At 36.7% G+C, this 25,372-nt stretch overlaps 1 protein-coding gene across 1 annotated transcript in view; it reads right to left on the minus strand.

Annotated features, from left to right (window-relative positions):
- Positions 1-25,372, minus strand: part of LOC131693679 (ras-interacting protein RIP3-like) — a 103,055-nt gene that overhangs the window by 73,831 nt on the left and 3,852 nt on the right. The window contains exons 2-5 of the mRNA XM_058981718.1: positions 16,942-17,125; positions 16,745-16,802; positions 16,289-16,449; positions 15,601-16,201 (exon numbers count right to left, since the gene is read on the minus strand). Coding sequence (XP_058837701.1) covers positions 15,601-16,201; positions 16,289-16,449; positions 16,745-16,768 — 786 coding nt within the window. The 5' untranslated portion in view covers positions 16,769-16,802; positions 16,942-17,125. The remainder of the gene's footprint in view (positions 1-15,600; positions 16,202-16,288; positions 16,450-16,744; positions 16,803-16,941; positions 17,126-25,372) is intronic.

Below are 25,372 nucleotides of genomic sequence, written 5' to 3' on the forward strand. Positions count from 1 at the left end.
GGCACCAAAATATAGCTGAGGTTTTGGGCGGCGCCGGTGGACTAGTGGTAAGCGTGACCGACACTCATTCCAGTTGCTCTGGGTGCAATCGCAGCCGAGGACGTTGAGATTTTCCTGAGGTAAAAATCCTGTGGTCACGTCTTCCTTCGGAAGGGATGTAAAGCCATTGGTCCCCGGTCCATGATTTGATGGATCGATATCTAGTCCAGATAGTGGAGTTACCTCTCTGGCGTCGGTAATGAAGAAGTAGAATCAAACTTCTATACTTTTACTAACAAATATCCTCCTCCCGTGATACTTGTGGAGTGCGCAGCAAAAACAAGTAGTGGACTAACAATTTCTTTCCCTTTTCTTCCGCGGGCGATTTGCTTAGGTAGGTCTGAATAGCCCCGGGCTCCCCTATACAATAATTCAGTTCATACCAGCTATTTTTTCATCAGTAGCCAATTGTAAAGTAAACAGTTTGTGTTAAAGATCCCATTTTTGAATAAGTTTTTCAGAATCTCTATTAAGCTGCTGCCGGAACTAGAATCAACATAAAATAATGAATTTGTTCAACCCTCAAAAAAGCAAGCTAAAATTGTGACTTCAAAAAGCATTGCTCCCAATAAAATAAAAAGTTTCTTTTTTGTCGTTTGATCAGTGAGAAGATCGAAAGCCCGAAAACGCTCGATCATTTGTATTTCAAATTACAAGTTCATTGAAACTATGGAACTGTTAATAGCCGGGCCTCTGAGACCCCTTGCCATTTTTGAGGGTTAATTAGTTTTTAGCGGATTTTTGAAATAAACCCTGAATTTTCAAATTTTTAAATGTAAAAATCCAAGAAACAGAGCATAGTGGTCCAGAATGCACATTTAGCAGGAATTTTGAGATTTTACTAAAACTGAACAGCATAATAAAGCCTTTGAAGAAGTTGTCGTACAGTTAGGGTGGTTCTAATTTAACCAAGATAAAAAAAAATAGCTTTTTAATCGTTCTAACTAGAGCCAAACGACCTTCAGCGAAGTTGTAGAACGACAAATTTTGAAAAAGTTTGCTGAAGACATGCACGCTCTTTCTGTCATATTTTTCATTTTACAACATATTTAAAATCGAAGGTTAGGGTATTTCTTAGAAAATCTATTTTATTCAAATAACTTTTGCGGTATTGATTTAAAACTGAAGTAGTTTTCAAACAACTTTAAGATTGTTTTAAGGCGAATAACTTGTTTCATGATCCCACATATCTAACTCTTTTCCTTCAAAAGCTATGAGCACTTTTATGCCAAAAATGGGATTCTTTGGAAAATTCCCAAAATTGTATTCAAAAAAATTATTTTTGATATTATAAGTACTTATATCGTTTGTATAATAAAAGCCAGCGTTTTGAAGCTTTAGAAGAAAATATTCATCTTTAAAAACTCTGAAAAACATCTGAAGCATAGGTTGAAAAAAAAAAATGAAAACTGAAAAAGTTATACCTATTATTATTTGGTTTTTCATGAGTTGACCCTTTGTTTATATGTTTACATTATTTTCACGGTAGACAATATCAAAAATATAGTTTTATTTTCATGATAAAATATTCCATTTAACAATACTTTTCTAGCATTTTAAATAGTGGGCAGGGCTTTCTAATTTTTTTAAAATCAGATAATTAACTTTTTAATGGTTCGAGATAGAGTTTTGCAGTCTTCCAGAAAATCGAAGAAAATCAAATTTTAAAAAACTTTGACGAAGACATTGAAATTCTAGATCGTCTTTTCATTTTAAAAGAAATTTACAAAAAAAACTAGGGTGTTTCTTAAAAAATTGTTTTCTTTATATAACTTTTTCAGTTTTTATTTTTCATTAGGATCGTTTTATAAATACTTTCAGATATTTTGAAGGAGAGCAATTCGTCTCTGAATACCGAACCTCTATCTCCTTTTGTTAGAAAGTTATATATAGTATTTACTAAAAATGGACTGAGCAAATATTGCAAGATATACAAAAGCATCGCATTTGTATTTTTTGGTGATCTATACTACAAAGCATGCTATTTCATATGACAACACCGGTATTTAATGTAAAATTCCCTAATCGAAGATAATGTTATTTGAAAAAGTTTTATTTATTTTTATATAAAAGTTCTCATCACTTTGAAACGAAAAAAGTTTAGTAGTTGGTGTTTTAAAGTAAATTATGCGCCCTAAAATAATTTTCAAGTTGTTCAAAGGGTAAAATAAAACCTACAAAAGTTATAGAAATAAAACCGTTTTTAAGGAACACCCTAAACCTTACATTTAGATTTCTCGTGCAATGGAAAGTATAAAAGCTATAGCTTGCATGTCTTCAGCAAATTTGTCTTAAATGTGTTGCTCTACAACTTCATCGAAGACAGTCAAGCTCTATCATGAATCGTTAAAAAGTTTTGTTTTGAATATTGCTAAAATTGGAACCACCCTAGCTACTGGTTAAACAACAAGCAGGGCCTTGCAAAGTACAACAACTTTTCGAAAAATATTGTAAGGCTACGTCATTGAATTTCAGCTAAAAGTTAAAATTCCTGCTAAATTCACATTCTGGACCACTGTGCAGTGGGAAGAAAATATCATAAAACAGACTTTCTTTCAAAAAGGCAACGCAAAGCTGACCAAAAAGTATGTTTTTATGTAAAATAATCTCAAAATTGATTGCTGGTATTAACAACGATCACGCGGTACGCTATAATGATCGTTTTGCCTTGATACATACATACTAGACCTCTCCATATTTTGAAAAAGTTTTGAAATATACATGGGTCAGCTCAAATTTTTGTTCTAGGTGTGAATTTAAGAACATTCGCCAAAAATGGCTTAATTTGGACATGATTTAGAGGTGTCTCCAATTAAAAATCGTGTTTTTGCTATGTTACTATAGGAAGATCACTTACACTCTGATTTAATAGACCCTACAGACCCACATATCATCAAACGTGATTCGTTAGACATATCTTAACAAGTTTTAACAGGTGAACATAGCTCCAATCGCAATAGAAAATTTGTTAACTGGATTTTTATCTAGAAAAAAAACACCAAAGCCAAAAAATATTACAAATTTTCCTTGATTTTGATATACTTTTCTATATGAAAATCCAGTCAACAAATTTTCTATTGCGATTAGAGCTATGTTCACCTGTTAAAACATGTTAAGATATGTCTAAAGAACAACTTTTGATGATGTGTGGGCCTGTAGGGTTTATTAAATCAGAGTGTAAGTGATCTTCCCATGCTAGCATAGTAAAAACTCGATTTTTGATTGGAGACACCTCTAAATCATGTTCAAATTAAGCCATTTTTGGCGAATGTTCTTAAATTCACACCTAGAACAAAAATTTGAGCTGACCCATGTATATTTCAAAACTTTTTCAAAATGTGGAGACAAACATAAACATTTGGCGACCTCGGCGAACTGGGTCGAATGGTATAATAAACTCAGCTCTCTGGACCTCGGTTAAAAAGTCGATTTTTAGAGTGTTTGCTCAGCTTTTATATAGGAAAAAGGCAAAAAGATAGTAAGTAAGATCGCATGAGGTGTACACGGTTTTATCCATTGATCCTTTACAATGGACATGAATTGGAGCAAACTTGGCCACCGGAAAACTGTATACCTTTCTATCACTCCAGGTTTTTGAACTAATTCTTCTAATCATACACTCCCACAACTTACCCATCCTTGGTATGACCATTCCGGCACCGGTTCCGGATGGAATCAAAGAAGGGCATTTGATGCCGTTTTGAAAACCAAGATGGCAGTTTCCGGTAACCACAAAACAATGTAAATCATCGTCAAAATAGATATCATTAGAAAAGGTGTAACTGTCGTTACAAGTCCTCGTGGCACATAGAAAGCCTATTTGTAATTTTTAAAGTGGTCAACTGTTATACGGAGAGAAAATACACCTTTGAAGGGAGGGTGATGTGTTAAGCCAAGAATGAAGGTGGAAACTGTGGGTGGCGGTAGTAGGAGAAGAGGAAACTGATGGAACCCGCCATTGGTGATTAGTACCGCGGCGTTCGTGTGATTTAGGAGTGAGTTAAGGTTCAACTGAGAACGCCTCAATAAGCGGCCATATTAGTTTAAATATATCCAGCTGTTCATCCAGGACCATTTTACGACCTATTGAACTCCTCACTGCACACGATTCGGCCTAGGCAGAGGAATCTACTAATGTCTAACTGTCAAGGAGCTAGCATACAGGTGCCGAAAAGCCCTGTGAACCTTCAGGTATTGGGTACTAAGCGTAAAGGAGGGCCCTTCTTGGTGAAGCCAATACGGTATCGTCCGTAGCCCATTGATCGAGTCAAAGAAGGAAGACGCCGTCAGTTCGTTTTCCGCCATCCCACCCATTCGCCATTTCAATCGGTTAGCGGCATCGCGACCGACTCACATCAGGACGCCATACCAGTACCACTCGTACCAACAGTGAACCCCACGAACAGCGAGCATTATGCGGGATCGTCAGCACGCGCTTGCCAGCACCGAACATCAAATGCCACGTAGCAGCACCGGTACGTACCTCAAAGTAACTTTACCCAACTTAACCCGTACAATAGCTATTGGGCCACACTACACACCTACACCTAGTTTACCCATTTTTATTTAAATAAATTAGCTTTTCCACCTCGAACCATAAACATCCCAGAAATACAATAGTTCTGTGCACAACCTTGTTCCGCAAAGCCCCTCCAATTACTCAGTAGCAAGCCGACCCGGAGATAACTGTATCCCTGGTCTCTTGCTCTGTGAGCTTGTTCGGGAGTATCTGACGCAGAAGAGATGTTAGGGGTAGTCAGTAAAAAAAACAGCAGTTTATTTTTGACGCCATTATGAACACTAATATGGCGGCTTTTGAATACCACAAAACAGTGCAACACAATCGTCATGTCATAATGATGACATTGTAAAGCGAGTAGTCAGCAGAAAAAATAACCGAATGTTGCGAAATTTTCTGAGTGTGTATGAGTATTATTCGTAAACCAAATGTTGACTCGTTATTATATCCATAAATCTAAATTTTTACGGTCAAACTATACGACGTGGCTGATCAATGATTTATGACATCTTGAACGTGGTTTGGTACATCTCGAACGTGGTTTTGAATTAGATCACAACACTTAAACAGTCTTGATGTTTTCTCATGAATTATTTCACGAAACTCAGAAAGTTGTCCATGGACGATAGTCGCGATCGTACAATAGTTAAAACTCTTTTGGTGGTTTCCAGCGGGGAAAACAGATTGCAATGATGAGCAAAGCAATTATGTGAAATAATCCTCCCAGAGGCAGGATTCGAACCTGCAACCCTTGAAACTCCGGCTCCACACACAAACCCTTATGCTATCCCTGGGATATGATGACATCCTAGAAAAAAATACATGATTATCGCACTGACGACATCATATGTTATTTCTAGCAGGATTGCTAAAAGTAAATCTGTATTTTTGTCCTTAAAAATCTTTTCATCTGTATTTACTTTTCAAAAAATCTGCGTCGATATCTGCATTGACACAGATTTTTTTTGAAAAGTATCTCCTGTGCTTTGAATTAGTCAAGCAATGACCTGTTTACATTTTCGTAAAAAAAAAATAATACAAATCGTTTTGATATTTTACAACCAGAAAGTTTATCGATATGCACAAAGGAAAAATATTTTTTTTTGAGTTTTGGGATTTAAGTTGATCGGTTGGCCTTCCTTCGTGATTAATAAAAAAGGTGTCGGGGAAAAAGCCATAACTCCGCCAATTCTAAATATGTTTTTGTAAACTAATTCTTGCTTTTTTCCTTGAAAAAATGTTCTATCAAAATACTACAATTTTTAGAAAATAAAATAATTGCTTTATGTATTTATATAAATTCAAACTTTCATCCAATTTTTGTCACGAAAAGTTATGTAGGCCAACCAAAACATGTTATTCGTTTAATCGCGCTGTTCGTCCTTGAGATTACACAGCATGCCTCTACTCGAAGTCCATCACCGTATGTCCAACGCACAAGCCCATGAAAAACATGAAACAGGTTGATATGCTATTGCTATATTTGCCATTTAATGAAACGCTTCTTTCCAGTTTGTATTGAAATCGCTACACTAGAGAGAGGAAGTTGTATATACTTTTGTCTGAATGAAAAAAGGGATTGTAGCAGTAGATGAAATTTTAACCAATTATAAATAGAATCCAGTTCGTTAGTAACGTGTGTAGAATAATGCTTATTTTCTTGTTATTGCCAGTCGCATCAATTGCGCCTAAAATCTATGATAAATCGTTTATGTGTCATAAAGTGTCCCAATATCATTTACATTTCAGCAGCTTTCGGTGATGTAAATTTACGAAACGCTCGATTTATTATGTGTAAACAAGCGGATAATTAAAAAATATCACCGGGTAATTGTTACGGGTGACGAGCCACAACGTCTGGGCATTGCTGTCAATCTGTATTTTTTGTACAGTTTTGTCAACCTGTAATCAGCGAGCAAGTATTTGAACACAATTTGCAGTTTTCTTCTTTGCTCAGAAACACAAATTGTGTCTCCGTTTCTTGAAGCTAGCGTCAACCCGGCGCTAGCTTTGTCCGTCAACTAAGTTAGTGTCCGATTCTGACGAGACGAAATCGAAACGCAAATTCCATAACTATTTTAGTTTTCTGATGTTTTTAAATACTCCAAGCTATCATAATCAACTACTTACTACCACTTGATTGAGCCAGCGGAAGTTGTGTGACATAATATAGGGTAAAGTGCCTATTTTCACCATACTAAGGGGGTGACTCACTAATTAATAAATTTCTCAGCTTACAATCGATGGAATGCGAAAAAAATGACATTAACAGCTTTGCCTCGATGTAAAGAACTAAGATAATAACACAAATGACCTGAAAACAGTGAAATTCTCGTGTTTGAACGCAACGAAAACTCGAATCGAGTGCCCCTATTGTTGCGCCACCATTTGACTCTATGCGTTGAACAAAGATGGCAGACGCTGCTGTAACCAACGACTTCAAATTGATAGGGTGATTATAGAAACATGACGAAAATGGGCTGATCACCCTATATTCATAGGGTAGCTCGACATTTGGCAGTTCAAGCAAACACATGTTCAACAATGGTTACTACGAAAAGCAGGAGCCCTAGGTAAGGAAACTAGAGTTCCATAAACAGTAAACTGCGAAATTTTACAAACTCCGTGTGAGAACAATAACACTTAATTAAATAAGACTTCAACTAGTTTGCAAAACTTTTCTGTCTTGTTGACGAATGAGATCTGTGATCTTTGCTTATATATTTCGTAGATTAACCTCAAGTATACGTAGTATGTAAATAGAGCAGAAGATACAGATACGGCCATCAATGGATTAAGATAACTAGCAAATTAACTGGTACAACTGATAATAGTGATACAGACAATTAGAGGGCAATTTAAAAAATACAATATGTCTCACGCTGCGACTAAGCTCCTCTGAGACATCTCATTTGCGAAGTGCGGAAGTTTATGTTTGCCATTGTTTACACTCGTTGCGTGGAAGCAAACTTTCCTACTGACATGTTGTTGCTGCCCCACATGCGTACCAAATTATGTGCCGTGATATTTTACATGAGCAGTGCAACGACAGGGTCCATTATTATCAGCGTTACAACTACAATGTCATAGCTTTTTAAACTTATTCTACAAGACTTAAAATTCGAGGAGAACTACAGTACCTTTTAATGGAGTCGCTTTTCTTGCTTTAGTAAGATTCGAATAATTTTAGTGCATATAAAATATAGAGTATGAAATGCTCGATCCAGAAAGCAAACAGTACGGACAGTGCCTCTGAAATCTTTACCTCGGTTGTGTAGCATATTCATGACGAAACTTTATTATCTAGTTCAACATTGCTTTCTCCAGACATCACATGGGTAAGGTATGTTGTCAGACAGATTTAAGTCTTCAGGAACGTGATGTAAAATAGTTCGCTTACTTCGGCTGCTGCTGTGCGATGTGGACAGAGTCCGATATAATTTCATGTTTGCGTAATAGTCTGCAGGTGAATCGTCACTTGACTCAATGTTTAACCGTTATGTATTCGACTAGGTGTCCGAGTGTCTTTTCAATGCAATTCAATTAATAATATTCCATTTTTTCATAGCAGACGATTGAAACTTAGTGAGATAATATGTTATTTGTCACCTCATAAGTGGTCGACTGGATACCAGGCTACCTGAAAGTTGTTTATATGGCAATCTCAGATTCATCTGGACACGTCATGTGTTTTAGATTCAAGGGCCCATTTACGTTTCGGACCAGAAGCTTATGAGCTCGCATGTTGCCCGGACATTCGAATTTCCCTGGACATACCCAGATAGCTGATTTAAGGCCACGTGTTTTTTTAAATTGCATTTATTGTTCCAAAAATATTTCAAAATTAAACTTTTTACAGACAAAAGTACATATGTTAAACTACTCAAAGACATTTTTTTATGGCGGCTCTGAAAACAGCTGCTCAAACTCGTCCGATTTGTTGGTGAGTGTCATTATTTCTTGGAAACGATGTCAAACAGTGGTGTCGACAAGCCAAATTAGGGACCATTCATAAATTACGTAACGCAACAATTGCCCAAAATTGACTCCCCCTCCCCCATGTACAAATTGTCACAAATTTCTCCATTCCCCCTCCCCTATTACGTAACGAATTCCTCGAAAAAATATTTTTCTTCGGTGAAAACATCTTACGTAACGATCTAGCTTACTCCCCCTCCCCCTATGTCACAACTTGTCGTACCCCCTCCCTACTAAAGGCGTTACGTAATTTATGAATGGCCCCTTATCAATAAATCCAAACAAAACTTCAATGCTTCTTGAGGCGAAGAAGCGAATAACAACCAGGGTTCGTCCCTTGCAGTTTGTTGATTCTGAGCTACTGTGTGCAGATCAAGCCAAATACGTTGGAGTTATATTGGATTCCAAACTGAATTGCTCTGCTCACATTTTCAGAGTGAAAAAAGCGTGCATGGCCTTCGGGCAGTGTAGATGAACTTTTGGAAATATCTGGGGTCTCAAACCTAAATACATCTATTGGATTTACAAGGCAATTGTACGTCCAATACTGTCGTATAGATGCCTTGTGTGGTGGCAGAGGGGAGAGGTGATGACAGTCCAGTCAAAGCTAAACCATCAGCAAAGAATCGCGCTCATAGTGGCGACTGGCTGCGCCCGAGCACCGTAATTATTGGAGAAATCTACAAACATGTCGCCAAACAAAGGCGTTTCTAAAACAACCGTACCCAATGATTTCGAAAAATCTCCTACATATTTTTGTAACTCCACTGCCGCATGTTCACCATGGCTTTAACTGGCCTATGCAAACTTAATTATCACATGGCAACTATTCAGTGCTCTGTGTCATTTTCATGTGACCTATGTAAATCCGACTACGGAACCTCATATCATCTCATATGCAACTGCCCGGCAGTAGAAAAAGTGCGATTTCGAGTTTCGGTCGTCCTTGCATAGACGGAATTGTGTTTGGACGACTGAGACTCAAAGACCTACTAAAATTCCTTATTCAAAGTGGCAAAGAGCTTTAGGCTTATTCGCAGGCGAATCGAACTACTTGTGAGGTCAATTTACCTGCTGATTATTTTGGTGTTGTTTTTTTGCACCCTTCCAATTCTACTTAGTTTCTCCTTCTTTTACTCAGGAAATGATGAGAAGACATGGCAAGACAGAAATCCCTGACTACATAGGGGAGCATGCTATTTGAGCTAATATATTCCGATTCAAATCCATACTACCCTGATGTGCATAATAGTTTCATTTACTATAGAACTATGCATGCAGTATATGACACTTAAGAAAATGGCATAGGCGTCCATTGTGGCATCATTGTCTTAGAATCACAGTTGGGAGCCCAAATTAGTCCTAACCAAACAAATTACGAGAATAAACTGCACAAAATGTGACAGAATCTCTTCCTGTTCTTGACAGTGGAGTTCGAAAGAAGAATATTTCACGAACTTCTCGATACATCGGCACCAAGCAGTTATTAAATCACAGAATTCACATTTCATCTATTCCCATTAAAATTCATACTGAATATGGAAATGAAAAATAACGACAGTGAAAACTTTTTCAGCCTTCATATCGAAGGTTGCTACCATCTTCTAGCTAGCCTTTTTGATCGTATATTCTAGTTGCAACTGAATAATAAGTGTTCATTAACCTACCACCAAAAAAAAGTCGTATTGAATGCAGAAAAACGGCATATGCGTACAAAACTGGAGACGATATACGTATATAGCTGCTGAAATTGACGCTTCCTGTCAACAATATATACCTTGATTGTAATTACTTCTAGTATTAACGCGATTCTAGACATTACAGATGTATAATTGACACAATCTCACATTTTTACGATACCTATAACTAGTATATAATTCGGGAACACTATACGATTAACTATATTTTGTCGGTAAAGAAGGTCAACATGTAAGAACTGCAATAAGGCATATAAATTATCTCCAACATAGCAAAATACGCAAGAAGACGGTGAAGACATAAAAATCATTGATTTATATATTGCGGCCACTGCAAGCATTGTTTTAAAACATTTCGATATTTTGCACATCTTAAAGCCGGATTCGATCCTCAGATGTCTGAGTTGTAGCACAGAGACGATCGCACATTCCGTTTTTGGCAACAATATTTTTTATTTCAGTTGTCAAAAATGGAACCTTTCTTTTTAAGTTTTTAATTTCTATTTGGTATTTCGATAATGCTAAAAAGGATTTTTAATTATATAAAAATATGTGAAATGGAGTGAAGGTATAGAAAAAATTCATAAAATTCAATTTTACTGAAGTATTTATAAAATTCAGTCGTAATCCAGTAGAATTCTCACTTCCAGTTCAAAGCCCCTAATTTTAAGTACGTGTAAAATATCATTCGATTCCGTTTTCTTCGGCTCATTGGACAGCAAAACTCAAACAATTTACTGCATGACATTATTGTTGATTTCGCTCATGATTCTGTTCGAAAAGTTATGAATAATTTTGGTTAGAAAGCATAACTTTGTTAAAAAATAATCAAATTAATTAATTCTCAAAAAAACTAAGAAAGCATCGAACTTTCGAATGGAATTGATAATTTTAAATTCAAATTGCAATCCTAGAAGATATTTAGGTTTGAAGAAAACAATTTTATGTTGTAAAAATCACCTGTTACTTCCCAACAAAAGAGATAGGAACATCACTGCTTTGGCAAAAATGTGTATCAATAAATGTTCTAAAAATCTCTAGCGCAAGTATCGGCGAGAAATTAACACATGAAAAGATGATATAATAAACCTCATTTTTCAACAGCCACCCTAGCTGAAGGGGGTATAGGAGTTTTCTTTCCCAAAAAATCTATTTCTTTGTTTTTACATGCAATGAAATATTACCATTTTAGAAATAAATTTCTAAAACCGCCCCAACTAGTCCTACCTTCTGAAGTTGAGGAAATAAATAAATTTTGATTGAGGCTCTTGTGAACACTTTAATAGTTTTTTTTTCTCGAAACCATGACTTCAAAGTCGGTAGCACGTCAAGAACGGTTCAAGCAATCGCCCTTCTACCCAGCAAACCATCAATCGTATAAAAATGTAGAAAAAGATTCGTAATGATGTCTACAAAGAGTTAAATTCGTTGTGACAGTCGATTTTAGTCTATAGAAATAATCGCAATATTACTAAAACATGATTTGAATCAAAATCGCATTGATGTTCTAGTTAAATTGTGTTCGATCGGAATTGGTCGTAGAGCACTTATATTCATATAGCTACACATATTTAAATCATTAAAATCGCCTTTTTGCTCACATTTGATAGTATTTTACTTCGATCAATGTCGGATTAACAACTTAATAAAGTCATATATTCCTTGTTTGGACGTGTGTCTTTGTTTTTTCCTTCCTTAAGGATTTTTTATGAACGTGTCCGCTGGAAAACAGACAGAGAAAGAATGACCGGAACGGTGAAAATGAAGAAACGGTTAAAACTCACCTTTATTGGAAACACTGAGAAAAAAAAATCCTTAAGAAAGGAAAAAAAAACAAAGACACACGTCCAAACAAGGAATACATAAAATTCCATCAACGGCTGGATTTGTTGTAAACTTCTACCGATAGGCTTTGAGGGCAGACATCAACATGCCCCTCCATAGCTCTTACACTGCCAACTGTCTGGTGGCGACTGAGTTAGGAAATGGGGCAAACAGTGATAATAAATATCTCAAGCCTTGAGCGCAGTCTACTGGACCTAAAAATAGATAACGAGAGAGATTTGGCCCGATCGGTGAGAGGTTGCGATCTGCTTGTAGGAGACATTGTGGTCGATGGGTCAATTAGGAGGTATTGGAGGCTGCAGCGGTGATCACAAAAAACTGTTGTGAGTGATGGCATCATCACAGTTCCTCGATGGCGGAGTGGTCAACGCACCCAACTAGAGACTGGGAAATCGCAGGTTCGATTCCTGCTTAAGGACATATCTTTTCTCAGTGTTTCCAATAAAGGTGAGTTTTCACCGTTTCTTCATTCTCACCGTTCCGGTCATTCTTTCTCTGTCTGTTTTCACGTGGACACGTTCATAAAAAATCCTTAATAAAGTCATTGTGATCGTTTCTGTGTGTGGAAATAGTAAGCAACATAAACATATCTACGACTTCCACATACATCACAATGACTTCAAAAAGTAAGATGCGACTTAATTTATCATAACATATAAGACGATTTCGTGAAATTACTTACGACTTATCTCATATCTTTGAAATGAGAGTGCTGCATATATGGCGAATGTTTATCGGAATAGAGTTTCTCTGCTTGAAGACAACATATGATTACGAAATATTGCCATACTTGTAATAGTTAGAATAGTTCCGAGTAGTCCTGTACTATAACCCCAAACGTCGCAAGTTCGAATCCCCCATCTTAATATCAAAGATTATCTATGGTTGGTTTGGTATCGGGTTCACACTGCATATTCATTTTTTCTCCCCAGATCCCACTTTGTTTACGTATTTTGATATGCTGGAGATGATTGATGTGCCCAATTACTGTTCTCATAATTTGATCTTCTTTACCAACGAATCAGACTTAATCGTATATAATGTTCCGGAATCATACACGAGTTATAAATATCATATACATCTTAGATTGTTTTGCATATGCAATCGTAAATACATTCTTAGAAACGCTTTCATACTAGAAATTATCGCCCGTAGCTTGTATATTGTTGTCAGAATTCGTCAATTTCAATAGCTATGTACGTATATCGCCTCCAGTTTGGTACCCGTATGCCGATTTAGTGCATTTTGTGCGAACATATTAGAGAAGTCATAAAAAATTTCGCAAAATCGGTGTTTCTATTTGTTGTCATATGTTAAATCGTATCTAACTTTTCGAAGTCGTTGTGATGTATATGGAATTCGTATATAAGTTTGTTTGTATAGTCACTATTCCTACACACAGAAAAAACTTTGAGAAGCTATAAATTCGACACAGTTTAAAGCACAATACAATTGAATCTATACAATACGATTTTAATGAATTTGAATGTTCATAGCTACATGAATGTAAATTGTCAGTCAAATACGATGCAATTTATACATCAATGCGATTCTGATCAAATTGTCGTAATAAAATCACGTTTGCTCTAATAAACGATATCTACTTCTACAGACTGAAATTGACTAACTAAATGATTTTTTTTTACATTTTAACGACATTCAATTAGCTAGAGATTACTGGGTAGGAAATGTTATGAAAATTAGAGCCACAGTACTCAAGTGAGAGCAAGGATGTGAAGTAAACGCCCGTCCGTTGTCACGGTAAAGATGGACAAGTCTGTCTATGCCAGGACACATGCTGGTGAACTCGGGTGATTCGTAATTATGTTGCCTAAGCTCGACCCTCATCAGCAGAAGACAAAAGTTAAGCCCGACAGAAGCCTGTTCTAATGACCCTGCCACTTCTAGTTTTCCGATCTGTTTACTTCACATCCTTGCTCTCACTTGAGTACTATGGCTCTAATTTTCATAACTTTCCCTACCCAGTAATCTCTAATTGAATGTCGTTAAAATGTAAAAAAAGAAAAATGTGACTAAAATAGTCCAAATAAAAAAGCATGATGATAAATAATAAATTATTTAAATTTTTTGTAGACAATTTTACGAGTCTTTTTCTATAATGATGTACGATTTGTGGTTTGCTGGGCTTGAACTTTATTGAAGGCAACATGTCTCGAAATATTGTCCTATCAAAGTCTAGTTCCTGTTGAAGTTTTATGCCATAAATACTGTATTATGTTATAAAGCTTCCTAAGTTAACGGTTTCGTTCAAGGCTGAATTTCTCACTTCTCTGACAGTATAACCGAACACATTGTGTGAAAGTATAAATACGTCATGAATATAGTTTCATTTTCAAATTCAAAATATCATGAAATTGCAAAATTCGCATGATGTCATAGAGTGACAGGACGCTAGACCACGCTATATCAGAGTTGTACTGTTACACCAAATCCTCAATTCGCCACATTTCGCCCAAATTTTTACACTCTCTTCTCTTGAACCTGCTCTGGGACGGCAAACTTGGACTTGAATTTTCTAACGACATTAAGAATTATCACAACTAGCCTTTGAATTCTTGAATAATCATTCTTGTATCTCTCGTTATAAATAAAATTAAAAAAAATCACATTCAAATTGACATTGTTCGCTAAATCGATTGATATGCACAACGCGGGCCTTTGAGAGCATCTTCAAAGTTTGAATGATTTCTATACCCTTCCTCTACAAGAACGGTTAAACATTAGCTAGGTATTCAGGTAAGGGAGTTTTGAGACAACCTTGTTTTTTTCCACCACATGCAGCAAGGATGACCTGGTGGCTGCGAATCCATCTAGGATAACGGCCCATTCTGTATGTCAATAAAACATTCAAGCTACAAAGGCCCTCTCCACATTTTAAGTGTCAGTCTGTTGTTATGGCTGATTTTATCAACGGTAAAGATTCGTTAAAAACCCGGGGCAGTTACAGCAAAAAATAAAGCCAGTTATCACCTTCGACACCGGTGAATTAAACGCTTGTATTATTCATCTGTAAGCATTTGACCCGCGCATCGACCAGGCAATGTGAATCCAACAAAGCGCAAAGTGAAGAAAAATAAGTACTTTTTTATGAGGCGCAATATCACAATCGTTCGCATATCGCTTTATAGTTACGTCAATCAAAAGTCCATGAAACTCGAAAGCGATGGCTAAAAAGGTTGATCTTCGTAGGTCGTATAATGCTCGTCTCCCGAAAACCGATTGATTGCATGAGCGGCTTAGACAAGCATCCAAACGATTAAACTAACTTTCAATTGCCGAATCTCAGCAGCACTTTGCCGATTTTTTTCAAGTTTGAAAAAATATCTTGCAATAAATATTTCACTACCTGCAAATTATTGGTTTTATACCTACTAAAATCAGCAATATAACCTAATAACTTATCAACATGTGTACTGTTTTCGGATCGATTCATTGTTGTTATTCCGGAACAATTTTAGTAACATATTCCGATGAATCAAAACTGAGATTGAATGCACCTACCTGCAGGGGATGCCTCAGAATATCATTGTAGTACGCATGAGGTGGTATCGATTGCTGTTGGAATTGTTGCAATGGTCCCAAACCGGGCAGCGCGCCGGCCAAACCCTGGGATTGCTGTTGCTGAAGCTGCTGCTGTTGTTGTTGCTGTAGTTGTTGCTGCTGTTGCTGATAGTAGGACAGCTGCAAACACTGAACCGGCGTTGGCAAGGTCCGTCCCGAACTGGGACGAAGCTGGGGTGCCGTTTGCGGCGGCTGCATAACACCGTAGTTCTGGTGGATTATGGTTTGCGACAGCAGCTGACGACCTTCCAAACTAACCGGGATGCCACCGACACTGACGGCGTTCCCGCTCCCAATTACCCGCTTCGGGCTGTTAAGGTTCATGTTGATGTTAAAGTTTTGGTGTATGATTTGCTGTTGTTGCTGTTGTTGATGCTGCTGTAGTTGTTGTTGCTGCTGTTGTTGCTGCAATTGTTGCTGCTGCAACTGTTGCTGCTGATGATGCTGAAGGATCAACTGATGTTGCTGTTTAAGCAACTGTTGCTGGGAGAGTAACTCTGCGCTGAGCGGCTGCTGGAAAGCTGGCCTCAATGGAGGTTGTCTGCAAGAACGATTCAAAAATTAACTCAAAAGTTGATCTTTAACAAACTTTAAACGTGACGACCACAAAACATTCAACCGTTCCTACCTGAGTGGCACCTGCCGCACAGGCGTTCCCTGCAGTGACCGGCTGGTGGAAGAACACATAGACGTCGTTAGACTTGCGGATTCCCAGTGATGCACCAGCGCATTCATTCGAGCCTCCTCCAATGCAACCTCGGTTTCGCTGTTGGAATCATAGTCAGGCCCCTGGAGGCAAAAGGAAAACACAGCGAAAAGCGAATATGAGAAAATGGATCTTGCTTAGCATCAAAAGCTCATTCCATTACACCCATAAACACATGATCCGGATTGGGGCGGTATAACGAATAACAAGATAAATGGCATAGGCAAGTGAAGCAATTCAAATTACGGACCTTCTGTTAAGCAACTAATTTGTTTCGTGTTGTGTTGTTGTTTTCACTCGTATTTAGTAATTTTGGTTTTTTCCATGTGTTTACGGGCACAGGTGAACTGAACGCTTGGAAAAATAAGTATCGATTACCTCTTCAATCTTTTGATCCAGCATCCGGAAAAAGTTCTGCTGACTGGTCGAAATTTCCCTTGATGGGGAAAGCATGCAGAAGAAAAGACGAAAACGTTATAAATATCAATAGGCCAGACACAGTTCGGCGATGGAGGCTCGCATTGAACGTAGGTATGCAATATGTAATTGGGAAAAAAACCAAACATGAAACCTACTGGCTTTGGAGCAACGATCCATTTCTACGCAGTATCGACACAATCTCGCCATTGGGGGGCTCCGGGGAGCCATCGTCCCGTAACGATCCATCCTCGTCCAATTTCTCCTTCTCGCCGTTAATCTCGCGGTCCCGCTCGTCCCGCCCGTTGTGTCCATCCTCTTCGTCCGCATCAGCGTCCTCTACTGTAAAACGGTGAGAGATAAAGAAAAGTGAAATTAGAAATTAAATTTTGCGATTTGTGTGTACTGTTGAACCATTTTTTCATCAGCGGTGCTGCCCAAAATCCTCTACGTAATTATGCACAATCAATAGAAGCAATCACGGTTCGCTTGAAACCACGTCATCCGAGAACTCATTTTCGACCTGCCCTTGTTGCTGGGCTCGCCGTGAGGTTGGTTCAAAGTAGTTTTTTTTCTCATTGTGTATAATGTTTTTTTCCAGGCCTGTTGTTTTCATTACGTATAACGCCGTAATCCCTGATTATTATGAATGGACGTAAATATGTGTTGCTTTTATATTCTTGGTTTTTTTCCGACTTGTTTATAAACAAGTGCAGTGAAACGTGAATTTTTCAGTTGAAAGAATAACTTTAAACATATTTTTATTATAGCCATTATTCTGTTGAAAGCTAGGCAGAGAAGATGATTTGTTGAAACTAAAGATTGTAGGATAAATGTGGCATCTTCCTGCATTTCATCCGATAATCATGTTCTAGGACAATTGTGGTTATGTCTACTAAATGTAATCTATTTTTATTATTTACAAATGAAATTTACATAAATATCCACGTGTTAATTCCAAGATGGTCATTTGTGATTATTCAGGCACAGTGGACCACCTTCTCACGAAAATAGAAAATAAAGCGGATAAACACATGTTCATGATCTATGCTATATTTCCCCTTTGCATGCATCACTTGTGTTACATTGAAAGTTAAACCTTTTCCAACTAATTTGGGTAACATATTCCTAGAAGACAGGTGATAGTTTCTCATAAAATGTGTAAATTGTCTAGCTTATGTACATTTTTGTGAAATTCACAAAATTGCACGTAATACAGACATTTTAATTTTCTCGTTTTTAATTTAGTGACAAGAGGAAAACAAGCCCACTCTGAGTTGATCCCTAGTCCCACCAGGAGTGTCTGCTCCAAATTTGAGGGTAATCGGACAAGCTTAGCTACCGGACCAACGCCTACGAAGTTTGCATGGGATTTTTCGACAATTTACATGGAGAAAGCCCACTAACTTGCATTTTCACCGATAGGTAACATCCCTAGTAACAATTGTGGTTTTATAATAGTTTTATAGCCACTCATAAAACTTAGATTGCAATTGTAGCGTGCTATAAAACTTCAATTGTTACTTGGGATTGTATGCATCAGTTTATCGCCGCAGGCGACAAAAAAAGACTGTTTACAACTTTGTCTAAGATTACAAATCAATCCAACTTTCTTGGGAGAAGTTATTAGACATTTAATGAAGTGATGTTTGAGTTACTTGTGCATCTCATCTTTTAACTGCAAAATTTTAGTTCTACATTTTACCACGTAGAGGGTCCCAACACAAACTTTTCAACGAAGTTGTAGAAAACATCTTTTCCAGTAATTCTTGTGGACATGCCCATCTTTTATCTCGCGTCCATTGAAAGTTAGTGTTGGCGCCCTCTATGCGGTGAACTACGGGACTACAATTTTGTAATCAAAAGATGACTCATAATCTACTAAAATATTTCCAAACATACTATTCAGTTAAACCCAACCATTTTTACTTTTTTACTGGAGCTGTAGAACTAAGGTTTCGGAAGGGCTCCCCATTGGAATCACTCGCTACAATTGCAGACGAGATGGGAAATGTCACCCATTAAAACACTACTTAAGGTCAATCGCAGCGAGCCACAGGAACGTAGGGACTCCACGATCGCGTGTATCATCGCGGAAGGCTTGAGCGTTTTGTTTTTATTTGAAAATTCTATGGTTTTTATTTGAAAATTCTAGGAAATTTCCCATGTACTGTCCACCTAAATCTATTATTAATAAGTTAAATCAATTATGTCTTCTTACTTAAAAATATTTTTAACGATTAAAATATTTTCGAGAAAATGTTATAATTGTTGAATTAATGAATGTAATTTGGATCGAATCTGACACCCGTTTGATTTTGATTTGTCGTCGTTGAGAATGCAAATCACATTCGTTCTAAAAGCGATCCGTCATAATGCAGAATATGGTTGATTAACAAAAAATATGCGCGACAACATATGACCAACGTAAATTCTGATTGCCTTCGCATCATCTGATCGTGCATCCACCTGCTTCTCATTCGACTAGCAAACAATGAATGAAGCATTTAGTACAAAAATACAAGCGGGACTTATATAACTTCCCAATATTCGATTAGATCTCTTAGGTGCTTTATATTCACGGCTCTGCCTGAAATAGACTTTCAAAGTTTTTACGTTATCCATAGAGTTATACATACTTCAAAATTTAATACAAAATTGGTAACTGTTTTTCCAACTGAATAGTGCAAGTACTATGTAATTCCGTCTAGTACAATGAAGATTATAAAATTTTTAAGGGCCTATATATTGAAAAGTCGTAAGTCGCAGTCACGACAAAAGAATATGAAAAACTTGGATCAGATTCCCTAAAAGTTACTAGTCAAGATTGCATTTTGTTGATAAATGCATGGCTGAACTCAGTTTACTACAGCTTCTTTGATTGCGCAGGAATCCATACACTTGCAACAAATATTCAACCTTAACCAACTTCAGCCTGTGGATGACCTGTAATAGCTGTAACTCATGTTTTTGTGCTCTGATTTTGATGAAATGTTGATTTTTTTTAAAGTCCGTACGTAGCAAAGTCCAAACCAAGCCTCGGAATAGAATTGGGCATTGGGGCGGAGTCCCAAAGGTTGCAGGTTCGAATCTTGCCTCTGGGGTGATTTTTTCACACAATTGCTTTCGTTTAATTCACCACTGTTTTTTCCGTTGGATACCACCAAAAATCTACTGGCGTATTGACGCTTACGTTAAAACCACAAAAAATATTAATTATTTATTTTTGATTGCTTTGCGATTCTCGTACCTCGATTTTATTACTTTTGAGCAGAAATAATTCACTTCTTTTTCCATGTAGTGGTAATTCGAGTAAACACCAACCTTGTAAAAAAAATTTGGACTGGATTTCAAAATAAAAACTTTGGGAACGGATTGCTATAAAAAACGGCGAACCCATTTTAAATATTTATAGTCGAATCCAAATGAAAAGAAAACGCAGAACATTGGATGCACCAATATGTTGCAATTTATGTTTCAACATTCTTAAATGAACTTTAATTTCAATTATCATAACTGGAACCTTATTCATATTATTCGTAATCACTCTAAATAGTTACAAAGCGGCATAACGGCGTCTCATATTAATTTTCATAACCATAATCCGATTCTTTGAGGGATTAGTGCTCCCAGCGATTGGAGTTAATAAACATATTAGCAGAGATTTGATTAAATAAAACACTGTCGAAAATTGAATTCGCGCCAAACCCGCGCGACGCTTCAAAAAATGAGGTCATAAAATACGCCAAATACGCGAGAGCTTGAACTTGGGCTTGTGCGACTACCCCTGGCTGCTATTCCGTTATCGATCTGGAAGTTGCACAGGGAATCAGTAGATAATTATGCTTGGGAGTAGCGAAAACATCTTTCAATGGACAACTCCTGGTAATCCTAAAGTGTTTATTGATCAATACCGGCGCCGGCCAGGCCCGAAAGATCGCAGAAGGAAAGGGAAGGAATGGTTAGTCGGATACTTGCTTTTGCCAGAGGCCGTATATACTACTGCGCACTCCACAAGTATCACATGAGGAGGGGATATTTGTTAGTAAGTATAGAAATTGGATTTTACATCTTCTTTACCGACGCCAGAGAGGTGTGACTCCACTATCTGGACTAGATATCGATCCATCAACTCATGGACCGGGGACCAACGGCTTTACTTCCCTTCCGAAGGAAGACAGATTTTTTTCACCTCACCAAATCTCAGCGACCTCGGCTGGAACTGAACCCAGGACAACTGGAATGATTGGTGGTCACGCTTACCACTCAACCACCGGCGCCGTTTTAAAAATACGCGAGAGTCACGAAATCCGCGAAAGCTGCGCAATCCGCGCGACCGTAACAACCCTGTAAGTGCTAAAACGTTCACCTTCTCACCAGAGTGTTTTCATATTTGTGAGATGTCCGGCGTAGTGGTGCGTGGACGAAGCTGAAGTGTTTGTATGTTAACGTGTTTGTCTAGCGTGGATAGATTCGATTTTAAAACCGTGTGGCCATTTGCATATTCGCGTGTGTTCTTGAATGATTGCGCGGACTGTGAATCTGATGCTTCGGTTTAGATACTAAAAGATAGTTCCCCATATCACTAAAGTTCTCGGTCATGTCACCATAAAACGTGTTGTCTAGGGAATATTAACGTCATTTTTTAATTGGTCTAATTGAAAGCATGAGACTAGGCTACTTGGACCGTGGGTAGAGACTTCCGGACGTGACAGATTCATGATCGCGCGAGGGGTGGGTAAATGCATGAGACCGCGTTTGTAGATTTATAGGTGCTGAACGTTCACTTAATTATAGAGGTGTTTTAATGTTGGCGAAATCGCGAGCAAAAGATTGTGTTGATGATTGCAATTGCATGTTCGCGTTTGTGTCCAGGTTTGTTGTTATCGCGAAGGCCACGAGCGGTTGTACGTTTGTGAATAGATCCAGTAGAGGCGAAGACTATATATAAAGAAGACCGATATATCTTTCCTTCCCCCATACAAACCAGAAGCGACAGAGTATAAATTGACCGATATTATTTTTGGCATTCATGATTAGTGGCAAAACAAAACTAATAGAAGTATAACAAAAATAGACTAATGAAGTACAAGAAAAGCACACATGTACCATACAATTAAATTACTTGAACTCGTCTTAATGCCAAATGATATTTATTTACCATTAACGACAGTTGCATTCTGTTAGAATTTTATCATACTATGCTGACCAGAAATGGAGATTCCGTGCGTCGTTAATCTTCCGTCACTCGCGCTAGTGCACTGAGAGTGCGTTGCTCTGAAAATCTAATGAAATCGTCTTAAGACACGAGCAACTGCTTGTTCTGCGAGCCATTCGTGCGACTTCCCGAGAGTTAAACTAATCGTACCCTAATTTATACAATCCGATCATTCCGAATGAATCGAATCTAATACACGAATTGAACTTTTTGATTATAAGATTTCGACTGTTTTGTATTTTTAAGCTGGAGTTATTTCGGCTAAGCAGTCTTTGTGTTATTGAAATAACTTAAGTTGTGATTATTCCGACGTTTCGATGCAGGATTCGCATCATCTTCAGGGAATACTTTATTAAAAACAATTACACGAATCAAACAATTACAATACAAAATTTGAACTAAAATAAACAATGATTGAACATCGACGAAATGTGACCAACGAATTCTAGGGAGGATTACCCATTCTTCCATCATATACGCCAGTTCTGCATCCATTCCCTGACCCAAATGTCACAAATACTCAATAGAATACATACACAGATAGACAAACGACTAGCACATAACAGTTGTACACTAATACTGACAACTAAAATTATTACGACCACTAATAGGCTACCAGGGCCGCCGAGAGGGGGGGACTAGGGTGTTTCCCCCCGGGCCCGGAGTTTTGAAGGGGGCCCGGATTTTTAACAGAAACTGAAATTTTTGGCAAATACTTTTTCGACAAAAATTTATTTGAGAATGCAATTAAAAATTCAATATATTGTGTATGAGGTAAATAGAATAGCGAAAATTCTAAACTACTGCATATTTGATATCAACTGTGTTTATACCAACCTAATTCTCGCATCAAAACAAGATCAGACTCGAGCGGGCATGGCGGAATTTGGACATTGAACGTCATGTACGCAGCTCACCTGGCTTCGAATCCCAACCCCGCACACAGGAATAGAGATTTGTTACAGGAAAATTTCTGACCTGAATGAGGAAGTGAATAACCTTAAGGTTAAAATGTCTATATGAACCTTCGCTTCAATGGATTAATGTTCCTCACAAAGATTCTCGAAAGAAACTGAAGTGTGATTTCACACCCCGTGTTTGTTTACTGGGGAACAGAGCAAAGCTTGCTCGGGTTATACTTCACAGCGAGAGTGGTTGGTGCTTTTGGATTCTTTGTGAATATCCGAGAAAGCGATTCACTACATCCAACTAAATCAACAGAACTGTTAACAAATTCAAAAACATACAACTAAAGGTGAACGGCACAGAAAGGTGGAGTGCTTTTCCAAAACATTACACTCTACGGTGATTGTGAAGAAAATAAGATATTTTTCCTCCTAGTGCTACGAGCTACATAAGAAATAAAACAGTGCATATTTATTTGTTTTTAAGCGTTTTATACAATAAAAAGTAATGGAAGCGCTCCAAAATTCTGTCGAGTGATCACTTTAATTCGAAATTCTAATTGATTTCAACCCCATGTGTCTCTTGAAGTCTATTCCCTGCTCAGTAAAATTCTGCTGGACAAAGTACCACTAGGGGCGGTCACCCTACCTCTATTTGAGAGCTCAATTGGTCAAATTAGTCATCAAAAACTCTTGATATACCTCTTGATGTACCAAAAGAATAATCCAAAAATTTATATTTAAAATTTAATATATTTGGTTTGCCGTTCATTGATGCAAAATCTATAAAAAATCATATTCAGATACGAGATGATTCCGAAACATTTTTGTAAACGGGTTATACTCAAATGACGTAGCTTTTTTCGGTGATTTTCGACTACCAATTCCCCTTAGCAAAGAGGCCAGCGATGGAAAAAAATGAATACATTTTACAATTCTTTCAAATACGGCCTTTTATCAACATTTTCATTATATCAGCAAATTGCATACACAACAAGCCCCTTTCGTGACGCGTATGGTGTTAATAGTTTTGTTTTTGTATGTTATTTTATCCATCTTTTTGCGTTCTTTACTTTTGCTTTTTTCTATTGCTATCACTATCACTTACTTTATAGTTTTTTCTCCGTTATTTAATTTTATTCGCAATTTTTCGAGAAATTTCTGCTTTCTTTATTTTTTTTCTTATTGTTTCATATTTTAATACCATGTTTTTTATTTGTATCTTTTGTAATTCCATCTAATTTTTAGAATTTGTCTATTTACTACATTTATTCTTGTCATAGCCTTTTTCTATTTCCTTTTTTTCATATTTTTTGCATTTCCAAAAGCAATATTACTTATTCATATTCATTCCAATTTGTCTTATTGTTTATTTTTTTACCTTTCTCCTGTTTTTTTCCTCATTTTCTAGTTTTTAGCTTTCCGTTTATCGTAGTTTTATTTTTTCCCATTGCTCGTTTAGTATAATTTTACTTTTTTGTTATACCGTTTTCTTAACATTTTATTCGTTATTGTTATTTCTTCATGTTTTCCGTTTAACCTATTTTGAAAGTTTTCTGTCGACCATTTTCCTATACGTTAGCATCGATGTTTTTTGATTTTCTTTTTCTTAATTTATCTTTTTTGACACTATGCGCACTTTTTATTAATTTTACATTTAGTTCGTTGTTTGAATTTATTTCAAATTTATTTTCTAGTTCTTTTTTATTCTTTAAATAATATCCATTTTATTCATTTTTTCGTGTTAATATCTTTATTTTTGTGTTCCTTTAGTATACCATGTTGGCTTTTTTCTACTATTTTTTTATTTCCATTTTGTCTGTTTGCTCCGTTTTTGTTCAATACTTCCAATTTTCTTTACTTTTTCGTCTTTTCATCGTTTAAATTTTCCAGTACTTCAAAATTTTCTGGTTCGTCCATTTTTTAAATTTCTCTATGGTTATTTAATTCTCGTCTGTTATATATACTCTTCTAGTTTTATGAAATCTTAACGTTTTATTTATTTTTTCTATTGCTTTAAATATTTCTTGTTTTTAATGTTAAATAAATTTTATTATTCTTGATTTATCGAGTTTTTCAGTCTTATGCATTTTTTATATTAATGTTTTTATTCTTTTTAGTAGTTTTTTCTTTCATTTTCATTAATAATATTTATGTTATGTTATGTTCACCATTTGTTCAATAATGTTAAATTTTTTTTAATCTTCGTAATATGTGTTTCTAGTTTCCTGTTTTCCTTTATCAATTTTTTAGAGTTTTTGTTTTGGTTTTTCTCGATTAAACATTTTTTGACAATTAACATTAATTTGTTCATTTGGTTGATATTGTTGTTTTAGCTCTTTTGTACATTTTTTTAATATTTAGTTTTCCTATTGTTTTTTTTATATCTATTGCCGTTGATCGCCGTTTAGATATTTTTAATTTTTGTGAATACTACATTTTTAATCTTGCCATTTGCTTACTTTT

Source organism: Topomyia yanbarensis, chromosome 3 (genome assembly GCF_030247195.1).
Source record: "Topomyia yanbarensis strain Yona2022 chromosome 3, ASM3024719v1, whole genome shotgun sequence".
NCBI lineage: Eukaryota > Metazoa > Arthropoda > Insecta > Diptera > Culicidae > Topomyia > Topomyia yanbarensis.